General features: G+C 49.0%; 1 protein-coding gene across 14 annotated transcripts in view; it reads left to right on the top strand.

The window, feature by feature from the left end:
* ATP8A2 (ATPase phospholipid transporting 8A2) overlaps nt 1-9,599 on the top strand; it is a 569,987-nt gene extending 560,388 nt beyond the window's left edge. For all 14 annotated transcript variants that reach the window (XM_025462677.3, XM_035717600.2, XM_025462679.3 and 11 more), the window contains one exon: nt 3,760-9,599. In XM_025462677.3, coding sequence (XP_025318462.1) covers nt 3,760-3,857 — 98 coding nt within the window. In that variant the 3' untranslated portion in view covers nt 3,858-9,599. The remainder of the gene's footprint in view (nt 1-3,759) is intronic.
* The last annotated feature ends 3,387 nt before the right edge of the window (nt 9,600-12,986 follow it).

Below are 12,986 nucleotides of genomic sequence, written 5' to 3'. Positions count from 1 at the left end.
AAAAAGAGGAGTGTTATTCCAAAATAATGGGGGGAAAATGACATGATTTTATGGACTTCACCAAGTGTTCTCTGGGGAGAACAAAACAACTAAGACACTCAGCTACCCCTCTGCGTCCTTTCACCTACCTCACTCTGCTCCAGGATTCTGGCTACTGCTGAGCATGTAGGAAGCAGATACACTGGGAAGTCAGCCCGGGGAAGTTCAGAAGTTGGGTCCATCCAGGGCTTTCCCTAGGCCCCATCACTACTTTGTGGCTGCCAGGACTTCCTGAAAGACAAATGAAAGTGGGAAAGGCTAAGAGCTGGAGGCTTCCTCTGAGTTCCCCATTTGGATACAAATGGTATCTAAATGTTCACCAGGTAGAAGCTGATGACCTGATGGTGGTTGTCTTTGTCAGGCTGAGGAGTGCTGGCTGGACAGGAGGAGGCTATTTGAGTGGTTATAGTCTGTTGTTGCACTAAAGTTTTCCCATTACAGCCCTAACTTCTAGCAGGCCTGCTTTCTGAAAGGAAAATACTGTATCTGAACCAGTGAGATACCCTGCCCCAGGATAACCCCACCAAGCTATCCTCCTTTTCGTCTTGAGTTGCAGAGTTCACTTTAAGTCTCTGCTGTGGCTAAGAAAGTCTAGTGAAGAAAGTCTTAGTGCATAACATTCTGGAAACATGATGGTAGATGCAACCAATGGGAACTGCTGGCACAAGCCTTTTGGTAGTAACTTCTGGGTGTTCAGCTTATCCCAGGAGAAGAAACTGCTATTTGGAAGGTCCTCTCAGATGGACACCTGCAAGCTCTTCCCAGTCTGGAGTGGCTGAGGAATCCTACCAGAAGGCCCTTGTACCAGTGAGACAAATACAAGCCACAGAAGCCTTACAGCTACATGCTCTATCTGTCCCAGTAGGCAGAGGCAGGATGTGAATGAAAACGACTTTTGCTCCTTCTACTTGAACAAGGAGTAGACTGTTCCAAATGCTAAGATACCTTTCCCCAAAGGACACTCCCAAACGTGTTTTTTTGTGTGTCTCAACAAGTCCCCTGCATTTCTTCCTCTCCACCAGGACCCTCCCTCCAAAAAACCCATCAAAAAAGACAGGTAGCAGTTGTTCTGTTTGGATGGGTTGTTGCACCAATTTCCCTTCTTCACTGGTATGAAGGTAGAGGCTTCCTCCCTTGGTGCTGAGTGTGAATTGGCCCTGAATGAAGGAGAGGGTTCTGTGGCCTGGGTATAGTTAGCCTTGGAAAAGCTGGGCACCCATTTAGGGGGTTGGAGCTCTGAGGGAACTTCGACCTCACCTGGTCCAGGCCCTTTATATTACAGAACAGTGAACTAAGGACACTCAGAGAAATTAAAAAATCCATGGTCCCATGGCCAAGTCACTGCCAAGCAAGGATTAGAACCACCTTTCTTGCCTCAGGCCCTGGGTGCCAGGATCCAAGATGAAAGCAGAGCAGATGGAGAAAGCCGCCTGCAGGGTGGAGAGCTCAATAGTCATGGGTCTGCCACCAGAAAGGCTCATGAAGAGCGCTTGGAGGGCACCCCCACTGGGCCAGAGCCACTTCTGCCGGGCTGAGGAGTGTCCACCCGGGGTGGCACGGTGGGCCACGGACTGCCGCGTGGCCCCCACAGGAAAACATCAGGTGTTTACTGGAAATGTTCCCTTTAGAAGAGCGCAGAATAAAGACTATCCACAGTGACCACAGAGCACAGCCTGCGACTGGAGGAGCCAGTATTGTTTGCTAGATTGTGCTTTGAGACATGCCAGGGAAAGGCGTCTGGCCTAGGACTACAGTAAAAAAAAAACACTTTGTGCTAGAGGGGCACCCACCTCAGAAGGCGGACACAGGACGTCTGCTCGTCTCCCCCTCTCCCTGGGCTTCCCTGATCAGGCACAGGGAAATCTAAAAGCTGTCAGAGGAACAAAGGAGAGAAGAGGCATTTCCTCTTCGGATCCCTCGAAGCCTCTGAAGCCTCGTGGTGTCGGAAAGCCATCAAAAGACGTTCAAGGGCCCTGCACCCAGCACCCCCAGGGCCCCCCTCTATAGGCCTGTGCCCCGCATTCCAGCCCCAGGACATCGGCCTCCGCCAGATGGGGCTCACCCTGGCCAGGGGCTGCTGCGCCATGGCTGCCACATGGTGCCATCTTTTGGTTTGTGGATTTGGTTCTGGTAGAGATGGAGGTGAGCCAGTAGATGAAGATCTCTGGGGAAGATTCCTTTCTGTGCTTATCCTTCCCTAGTTCTTCCTACACTCCCACCCACCCCTGCTACCTAGCCCGTGTCTTCAGTTGCCTTGCAGGCCACCTGTGCTGACAAGCCCTCACCTCCCGGGGTGGCCCTCCTGAGCTATGGGGTTTTCTCAGGCGGTGGCCGGGAGAGCTGGGAAGCCAGCCCAGGGTCAGACACTCTGGTTTACGAGCATATGCAGAGTACAAAATCACCCTGCACATCCTCTGTCGGAGCCTCTTCCTCTTCCAGCCCCACCACAGCTGTGTTATACATTGCTGTTAGATGTCTTTATAGTTCCGAAACTTTCCTTTGTAAGCCAAGTGTCCGAGTAAAATAATTAGCAATCCAGGAGGTGATACGTGGACACAATTTCTGATTTCTTGTTCTCCTTTAAAGAATGTGACAGTGGACTAACACATCCATTGACAAGTCATGTATACACCTGGATGGGATTCACCCTTTTCAGGCATTTTACTGTGTGGTCTTTTGGTCAGAACGTCTAATCCAGCTGTAGGACGTTTTCTTAGCCCTGGCCCAGAAAGATTTGCCAACAGAGAGACAGTCTTGTAAATGCTCCTTTGGTGGGAAGGACCCTTGGGCTTTTGAATGCTAAACCTCTCTTAGAACTAGAGATGCAGAAAGAATGTTGGTCCTACAAAAGCACTGCCTGGATTTGGCTCTCAGTTCTGCGACTCACTAGGTCTGTGACCCAGTGCCTCAGTTTCCCCATCTGTGAAATGGGAAGAATACCATCAGCTGTCTCATAGGGCCATTGTGGGGAATGAATGAGCTGTTTGTGTATAGTACATAGAACAGGCCTGATACACATAGCTTTTACTAATCGTTGGCAGCTGCTGCTAGTATTATTCTTATTATTATTGGAACTGATTGTAAGAGCCAGTCTTTCTGCGGCCCTGTAGCCTCTTGACTTTATCTTGCGATCTTTTCTTTATTTACACAAGAATAAACCCACTGTAATTTCTTATTAGCAGTCCAAATCAGTCCAGCTTAAAAGCAGGAATGCTCCAAGCATCACGTGCACATTGCCAGTTTTCACCACTAGTGTTGTGTGTGTGTTCCCTGGCATGTTTACGGCTTCATAAATTACCCAGCCAGCCTGTAGCTTCAGGCAGCTTGGGACACTTCTGCAGCAGAGCAAGTCGCCTCTCCTCTTGATTGGTGCTGGGAAAGTGCAGACACAGACCAGTGACCCACTGTTTATGCTTCCCGGGCTGAGCTCAGCTGCAGGGAGGCTGCCCCCTGAATCCCTCCCACCCCAGCATCGGGCATCAGCAGCCAGAACCAGTCAGGCCCTGTCTGGTCAGGCCTTGTCCTGCCCGACCCCACACTCTGCCCATGTTTCCCTTCTGAGCCACAGGTCTGTCTGTCCCGGTCCCCACCTCCCCGAGGCTGGTGAGCCCAGCGCACGGCAAAGGTCAGCTGCCTGTCTCCCACAAAAACGTTTTTTCTAAGTGCAGCGTGCTCCTCGATGGTCCTCTTAACCAAGCCCTGTGTGTGCTCCTCTTGCAGATGGGTATGCCTTCTCTCAAGAGGAGCATGGAGCCGTTACTCAGGAAGAGATAGTCCGTGCTTATGACACCACCAAAAAGAAATTGAGGAAGAAATGAGACATGAATTGTCCTGATGGGTCCCAGGAAAGAGATGCAGTTTGTTGCACCCAGTGTTAACACATCTCTGTCGGAAGAGACTGGTGTCAGCAGCCAAAACACCACGAAACACATTTCTGTGGCCTTAGCCAACCGGTTTGTTAGATGCCCCTTCCCTCGCGAACCTGGAGTAGATTCCGCAGGGGAGGCCATTCCGACCCCTCCCAGTTCGTCGGCAGTGCTTGGCCTAACTGCTGTGTATGTTATTATGAAGCATTCAGCTCTGCTCTGTGAGGTGTGAAATTAAAAGCGTTACGTTTCACCAATATTTAACATCAGTACTAGTTGGTCTGGGAGAAAGGTAAGAGTTTTATGTTGCGTGAGAAACCCGCCTTGCGGACTCGGAGCAGGGGCGCTCGCTTCCTGTGCTGCTGACTCGCCGATGGAGTCCGCCAGGCAGCACATGGACCTCACGGCAGGCAGCTTGATGTCTCACTTTGATTCCTGTTTTGTTTGTCTGAAGTTGGCATAAATCTCTTGATTGCGGTGAAATCACAGCCCTGTCTGTCATCGGGGTGAGAGCGCCTATTTGAACCCCGTGGCCCCATCCCCAGCGCGCAGGTGCCTCCGGGGCTGTCCGGGCTGCCCTCATCGCAGACCTTGCGCGTGGCGGACGCTGTGCTCCGTGCATGGCAGCCGGTGGGCAACCTGCCCAGATGTGCTCCACGTCTTGTCCTAGCACAGATTCACATGTGGATGCGAGCAATCGCTTCTGCCACCGCCCTTTCCCCTCCAATTACTAAAGAGAAGAAGCATAGCTATCCCGCCTAGACTCAAGTGTTTACCTGCCTCTTCCCGAGGACAGGGAAGCCTGCAGGACAGTGCACTCCTGCTCTGATCAGGCTCTCAGTTCGCATTTCCCGACCTCCAGACCACTGGACCTTGGGCATCGCTTAAGTCAGACCACACTTGTTTTCTCGGGAATTCAGAGCCCATTTTGGATCTTCACTGTGGGGAAACCAGTGAATTAGTTTAGTGTGTCTCCCCAGCGAAGGGACACGTCTGTCTCTCTGTGACTCTATAGTCAGAGAGGAGGAGGAGTGAACCCGGAGGGAGAGTAGGGGCCCTTGAGGCTGGTGGAGGAAGATGACCATCAAAGGGGAAGGCAAGAGGCAAGGAACACGGAGACCGCGGGAGGAGGACACAGAGGACGCCTTAGCCACATCTCCTCGGTAGAAACGGAAATGAAGCCCAGGCAGTTGTGATCATACGTGCAGGAGGCTAGGCAAGACATTGACATGCAGTTTTAATTGGAAAGAATTCCAAACGTTTCTATATGGATGAGGTGTCCTTCCTTATCGTCAGTGGTAGATACGAGTACCTCTGCAAATAAAGTGTCCCGAGTCTAAGACAGGAGGAGAAGTGCTGCGTCACTGACTTTCCAAACTGTGGAGTCCCACCTTCTAAATTTGGATAGAACTTGTGTGCCCTCAGGCATGAATGTGAGCACCTGGAGCCCTTAATAAATGGCCAGCCTGGAGGCACATTCTCTCCTCTCCGCTTTGGTTGCCAAACCAGATTTTTGGATGGCTTAACATAAATACTTCTGGGCAGCTGTTACTACTTAAAATGGCACAGTTCTTCTGGGGATGGCTGTGCTAAATTGGGAAATAAAACAATAGTGCACTTTGCTTCCTCATCCTTCATTTTTTGGAGCATCCACATCTTATTTGGCATTGTAATAACTTAAAGTATGATTTGCATTGACTGAGAAAACTAATCCTTTACTTATAAAGTGACCACGATCCAGGGAGGGCTTACGGGGAAGCAGAACAATGAATTGAACAGGTGAGGCTTAGAAAATTGCCATTCCTTCCTGCCCGAGGTGGTAAGCCATTTTTAAATACTAGAGCACTCAACAAAATGAATCCCTGAGACTGTCATGCAGGAATTACAACCCCCTCCCCTAAAAAAAATGTGCCTGGAATTACAATACACAGAGGTTTAGGTCTTTATTGGACACCCAGAGAGATGATGTCCTAAATACAGAGGAGAAACAAAAATTTGAATCAACTGTGTGGTAGGCATCCCGACTAAATGGTTTCATTTGGAACTTTTCATTTGGAACTAAGCCTTCTGGAAAGGGGAACTAAAACTCAATCTTTGTCTGACACTTAGCTCTTTCTTAAATTTAAAACCTTCTGATTTAGATTTTCAGATTACAGCATGTATATGTTTTGTTTTGGGCTTTTTGTTTTTTATTTTGTTTTTTTTTATGTTAAATGTGTTTTTTATGTTAAATGCAGTCACATTTTCTGAGACTGGAGTCTATATTCCAATTCTTTTGAGAACCAGACTAAACAGTGTTTGCAATACTGAAATATGTACACAGAAGGAAGCATTAGATGGGATACCTTTCTATTAATTCTCGTATATGATTAAGCTATCTGGTAAATGACTAAATTGGGCTTCAAGGAGGAGCAGCTGTCAATCTGTGCGATGTATGACAGTTAGCTGTGGCCAACTCGGGGGCTGTGTCATTTGTCCTGTCTTCAAATTGAGGTCAGAGTGTCACACAAGCCCCTCCCCAGGGAGCAGGGTGGACTGGAGTAAGTTGCGTACTCTAGCTGTCAGTTCAGTGGAAACGCCACATGGGACTTGTCACTCTGCCACATGGTAAGTGACATGCAGGCTGGCAGGTCATACTTGGTCAGCACTCTAGAGCCGGCCTCTGGATTGGGCTAAAGCAGCAGGATCCACAGAGGCCCAGCCTCGGCCTGGTGTCATACACAGATTGCCGATTCTTGAATGTGTGCTCCGTTCTGGCTGAGTCTGCAGAAGGAAGAGAGCAGCCATCGCATGCACTTCTCTCTGAGTTCCCCTACGTCCTGGCACCCCAGCAAGGATGGCCGTGAAAAGTGCATGTTAAAAAGGCAGGGTAGGGAAACAGAATGGACCAACCATTTCTGCCTGGTTGCCCAGATTAGCACTTCATTGCTAACCAGAATGGGCGTGATCATAATTTGGGGGTGTGGCTGATGTGTCCACCTTTTGTCTCTGCAGAATGTTCAGGACTTCTTGACCAGTGTTATGTTCACCCATCTCCCAGCACACGTGTGATCATCTAGGGAGGGGATCGGTAGAGCATACAAAACCCGTTCTTTGGAGAAGGGAGATGCTGTTGCTTTAATATTCGTGGAGTAATATCCTAAAATATGAACCTGAGTTTTGGCAGAGCATGGCTGGGAACTCTGTTGACGTTTTCTTTTCCTTGACAAGGCTGCAGGTCTTGCTGTAGGGAGCTGGCAGTGAAAATCAGTGATAACTTGTCAAGAAGCAGTGAAATGCAAAAAAAAAAAAAAAAAAGTGAGTATGAGTAACTAATGTCTGAAAATGCATATAGACATATATATTATAGGCTTAACAATTGAATTTTTAAAAGAAAGCTAGAGTCTGTAATCTCCATTTGTTATAACAATGACCCTTTATCTCATTTTTTAAAGAGAATTTTCTATCCTGTTTCCGTTTCTAGAGGTTTATGTTTTAGACCATAAGTTGAATAGGATGTTTGCAAAACTCTGCCAGAGGGCAAGGTAGTCTTTCGTCTTGAACATGTGAAGGAAGTGCACACATTCCAGCTGGCGTTTGGCTTACTACCAAGAGTCATTGTCCCAAGGTAATTCAAGGAGTGATTCAGCCTCAGCATTTGAAATGTAGACTTCATCTCCTGGGGTCCATAAAAAATGGGAACGGGGAAACTGTGGTTAAGTAGAGCCTGAAATAATAACCTGGCAAACAAAGGAGTTTATCAGGTCAAGGTAAAGGATGGCATCCCCTATCACATTCGTGGAATGCTTTCTCCATACCAAATCTTGTATTAGCAAATTTAGTAGTGATGGGGATGGATAGTGAAAGAAAGCGCTCCCTCCTCAAAGGGAAAGCATATACATCACTTGGCTTTGTTGCTGGTTCTCCATTGGCCCAAGACAGTTGCTGGTCTCAGTATAGCCTTGGGGGAGATTATTTAGCCTCATCCTGGCCACTTTCCCATCCTCAGAGGCAACGAGGATGGTGACAAGGGTTTCTAGTGGGTTGTAGAGGTGAGAGTTTGAGGTCCCCAGAAGATATTAATAAGTATCCCCAAAAGGAATAGACATGAAATACTCTACCTTAATGTGTCATACTCTCTGTTTATTTTTTTCTCGGCATCCCACATTGTCCCACAGTACACATTTCCTTTGACATTACAAGAGCTGCATTGACTGCCAAGCCTCCACTAGCAGTCTGTTGAAAGCTCTCTCTTAGCTTGTTGGGTCTGAGTGTGGCAAACCGGCATGCCGTCTTCAACGGGAAGAAAAGGCTATATGGAGCCAACACAGGGTTGAGAAGCTGTGAAACAAAAGGGGGCAGAAAAGAAGGGCGAGCTCACCCTGTTACCCCACCCCAAGCATAATCCAGAGCTGTTAACTCTGACAAACACCTCTGCTCCCCTGACTGAGGGGAGACAAAAGAGTGATTCTTTTACACCCGGGCTGGCTCGTTTTCAATGACAATCTCTTGCCCTAGTTGCCTTAGAGACAACCACTCTGCTCTTTCTCTCAGGCTCCAGACCAAGAAAAACATGCTCACAAGATTAGCCCATCGGCATTTCTTCTGACCTGGCTAAAGAAAGAAAGGAGACCTGTTCCTTTTAAAAGTCAGGAACAAAGTGTCAGGTGGCTTTGATTTATGACAGAAATAGGAAGAAGAAAGTTGAGGTAATAGCGCTATCCAAATAACCCTGCCCAGGAACCCAAGGGGTCGAGAGGGCTTATCAAGAGCCTTTTGTAGGCAAGCTCTTCCGTATGGCAGAGAAGGGGCCAGAAGGAGGGGGACAGCCTGGAGATGAGGCTGTGAACTCACTTCCAATGGCACTGGACCCAGTCATCCCTAAGGACAGCCATGCACCTGCGGGTGGATCAGTAAACACCAATTAAAACGTGGAAAAAAGAAAATCTGCCCTGTCATAGGGTTTCTCTGCTTCCCACAAGATCCCTGCACAAATAGATGCTTTTCGGGTTTTTCATTAATGAAATCAGTGTGTGTGCTGACACGTGCATTCCTCCGCTGTCCTTCTCCCGCGTTGCCAGTGACTGCTGAGTTCGGAAGTGTGCCTGCTGCTTCCCAGGAGCCTCCCTCTGAAGGGCCCCGCTACCAGCTGCAGCCCGGCCAGCTGCAGGGGTGGGGCGCACAGGGCTCTGCCAGGAGCAGCCAGGTCTGCAGCCCAGGTCAGCAGCCGGGTGCCTCATCCTTCCTGCAGGTCACCGAATTGCTGTTTGAATGCAGCATCTTTGTGGTGTCTTTCCCATGCAAGCAAAGCCATGTGCCCTCCTGTCTGCTGTCACATCTGTGCTCAGATTGCTTAAATATTGTTTGCGACAGGGAGGTTTTAATCTGGTTATGCAGAGGGAAGCGGGGCTGTGGGGGCACGTTTAATTGGCTCCCAGCAGAGTAGTGAGCGCGTCTATGGAGTGTGGGGTTTTTTGTTCCCTCTCTCTCGAAGTGTTACCATTTTCACGTCCTATTAATGTCCTCTGGTTGTTAAATTACAGCAGCACATTATAGCGGAGCTGGGTTCCCTCCTGGAGTGAATACAAATGAAGGGCATTTACTTGTATTTTTAGAGGTTTTGGAAAAACGTAGTGATTTGTGGCTTTGATCAATCCTGTTGACTGGTATATGTCTGCACAAATCTGTTTCAAATAAATCTTTTGTTAAAGTAAATGATTGGACCGTGATTTATTTTGGAGTTTTGTCTTGCACTAATAAGCCGTCACTGCCATTGGGACTCGGGACAATAACACAGAGGTTTTGTCAGCAGGTACAGGCCATGTATACGCTCTGCCCCAAGAGCTGATGGCCCAGGAAACGCAGTTCAATGGCAGGAGCGCAGGAGAATCTGAATTGTAGATTAACATGAGCTGTGCAAGCCCCGGTCCCCTTTATGAGAGCAGAGTCCGAGAGGCCACACTGAATTGGATTCATCACACGATGGAAAGAACTGTACAGGAGAAGGGCTTCTCCCACTGATGAGTGGCCTCCCCTTGGTTTATCTCAGCTTCCCTGCAGACGCAGATGTGAAAAGTTCAAATTCTATCGTCAAGCATGAAATTACAAGACCGTCACTGAAGGGGCACAGAACACGGCCCCCCAACGGTGCCACTCTGACATACTGATTCTTTTGAACTGGAGGCCAATGAGGAGCAGCAGATGCAGGGAGAGAGCTCTCTCACCTCCCCCTTCTACATAATGCAGGTCCCAGCACTGCCACCGAGAAAGGTACCCTCCCTGCATGGGGAAGAGAAGAACATTCTTATCACTGAAGACTGGGGCATCCACGCTGGAATGGATCTGTACGAACAAACCTACTAAGATAACCCGACCTTCCATTAAATTACCCCGGATCTCTCCCAAGGACTGTCCTACGGTTTACTGCCCCAGCCCAAGCCCCTCTGTCAGGTCCCATCCCCAGCTTATCTTTGTGTAAAACTGTGTGTAAGCTTCTGGACCTAATGGCTTCTTGGGGTCTTCATCTTCCTGCTGAAGATTCCCATGTACATGTAAAAATGTACTTGTATGCTTTTCTCCTGCTAGTCTGTCTTGTGTCAGTTAAATTCTTAGGCCATCACAGAACCCAAGAGGATAGAAGGAAAGAAGTTCTCCCTTACATTATTTTATAGAGAGCAAGGAGGGGCACCTGGGTGGCTCAGTCAGTTAAGCATGTGCCTTCAGCTCAGGTCATGATCTCAAGGTCCTGGGATCCAGTCCTGCATCAGGCTCCAGCTCAGTGGGGAGTCTGCTTCTCCCTCAACCTCTGCCCCTCCCCTCTGCTCATGCACTCCCTTCTCACTCTCACACATAATAAAATCTTTAAAAATAAAGAGTAAGGAGACACCTGCCTATTCCCTGTAGACACCCTGAGCCACATTTAGAAAATCATCCACTGCCTTGAAGTTCCCTGGGATACACAAATCACATGGCTGAGGCCACACTGAACCTTGGGTAAAGGGGGATCTGGGGGCCCAGACGTTGGCCTGGGAAGTGAGGATGCAGGAGCCTTCCACCCTGCAGTCCACCTCGGGCTGGCTCGGCGTATCACCTGCTTGCCTGGCTTTGTGTGGGCAGTTCTACACTTCAGCCGCTGCAGTGAGGTCAGAGGCTAGGGGTGAAGGACAGAAAAGAATGAAAGCCTGTGAGAGATGGTTCCCTGCACGGACTGAGCCTGCAACCCCCAAACCTCTTAACAGCCCACTTCAGATCCACTACAGATTCCCAGAGCGGACTCTCATTCCTCCCAGACGGTCTTATTATCGCTGAATTTGGCTGGTCTAGGGCAGTCACGACCTTGGTGGCCACATCCTGGGCACGGGCAGGGACGGGAGGCGGGGCCCCTCCCCAGGCAGAGCTCTGCAGCTTGGGGCAGAACGGGGAAGGACCTTGTTCTGCTCTCCACAGGCCCAGCCTTATTTTTCATAAATTGTGCAAAACTGAAAATGATTGGATACAATCAATAGCAAAGTGTTATATTCCAAATCTTTGCCACTTCTCGGTCATATCTACAGTATCTGCCTTTGCTGCTACACTGCTTTTTTTCGAAATGCCATCCCTCACTTGTGCTCACCAGAATGAACTTGCATCTTCGAGAGGCTGCTAGCAGCTGAAGACACTTGTCAGACCCTCCATTTCTGCCCACAGCAATACTCTTTAGAATAGCTTTCCCTGTGAAAAAGACTCCAGCTACTTTGAAAAATCATTCAGATTCTATTTATTTTCCACATGTTTGTGTAAGAGACACATAGAATGTGAGGGATTGAAAATGTCTATCAAAGCCACAGGGCACAGGACAGGCGCCCACCTCAGCCTCTGATCTTCTGCCTACGTTCCGTTCCACGTATGACTCTTTCAAGGGAACTTTCCAGCAATTGTTGAAAAGACCAGCCACTGCTGTAACTGGAACTATGGATGAAGTCTGGGACTTTATGTTTTTCCCCAAAGAGGACAAAATAAAATCCCTCCACCCACCAATGCTAAAAGTACCAGACATGCATAGTCCAGCTCACAAACATTAAGCTTTCATTTATCCGAAGCAGGCCAGACGCATAAATAAAATGACTTATGTTTCTTGGTGGGGGGCCCCAAAGTTCCACCTTCAACTATTGGCCTCTTCTGGCAACTGCACTCGTCCTTGGCTTTCGATTGCAGAGCGATGGAAGTTTAAGGAACGGTGCGTGGGGACTCAGAGCCACAGCCTTGGCCTGAGCCGAGAATTGGCAGGGTCCGTCTCAGGGGCTTCTGTGTAATTGCTGTTAGAGTTGTTGACGTTGAATACTACCTGTACTCTTTCCTCTCCTTTGGAGAAAACATGTTTTGATTTGAAATACTCTAATTGCCTAGAAATTTCCTGATTTTCTCCCGACTTTCAAAATAGCAGCCGTGCCTATATTAAGTTTCATTTGATTTAAAGCTCCTCTGCTGACCTAACACACCTTGCCCGTGGCTCAGGGGCACCCATGGTTGTCGCTGTCGCTTTCCAAAGGGCCTTGGATGGAGGCTGTGGTAGCTGCTGCGAGCCGAACTAGAACAGCCCTTAGCCACCGACAAAGCTGTTCGTGCCACTTTTTCCCCTTCCCGTGTCAAGAGAAGCTGCCTGCAATTACTTACAAAGACAGCTGCAGGAAAGGGCCTGGGATGCGTTCCACGGATACGTTTAAAGTCAGATGGGGGTGGGATGAGTGGGGCTGGGGGAGACCCTTCCTCGGCTATAAAAGAATCCACCTCTGAGCAAATTTCTTGAATACTTCAGCTGGGAATATGTGGGGTTTTTAAAAAATTTATTCACGAGAGGCACAGAGAGAGAGGCAGAGACACAGGCAGAGGGAGAAGCAGGCTCCATGCAGGGAGCCCGATGCGGGACTCGATCCCAGGACCCCAGGATCACACCCTGGGCCGAAGGCAGATGCTCAGCCACGGAGCCACCCAGACACCCCTGGGCAAATGTTTTAATGGGATCCCACTTTCCTGTCAACGCGGTGACAGGCCTGCTGACAGGCACTGAGGGGCTGGGCGCTAAGGGTGCCCCCCAAGGCACCTACCCTGGTGCGTGAGGGAGAT

The sequence above is a fragment of the Canis lupus genome, chromosome 25 (assembly GCF_003254725.2).
Source record: "Canis lupus dingo isolate Sandy chromosome 25, ASM325472v2, whole genome shotgun sequence".
NCBI lineage: Eukaryota > Metazoa > Chordata > Mammalia > Carnivora > Canidae > Canis > Canis lupus.
The sequence above is the reverse complement of the archived record's forward strand: the minus strand, read 5'-3'. Positions and strand labels throughout refer to the sequence as shown.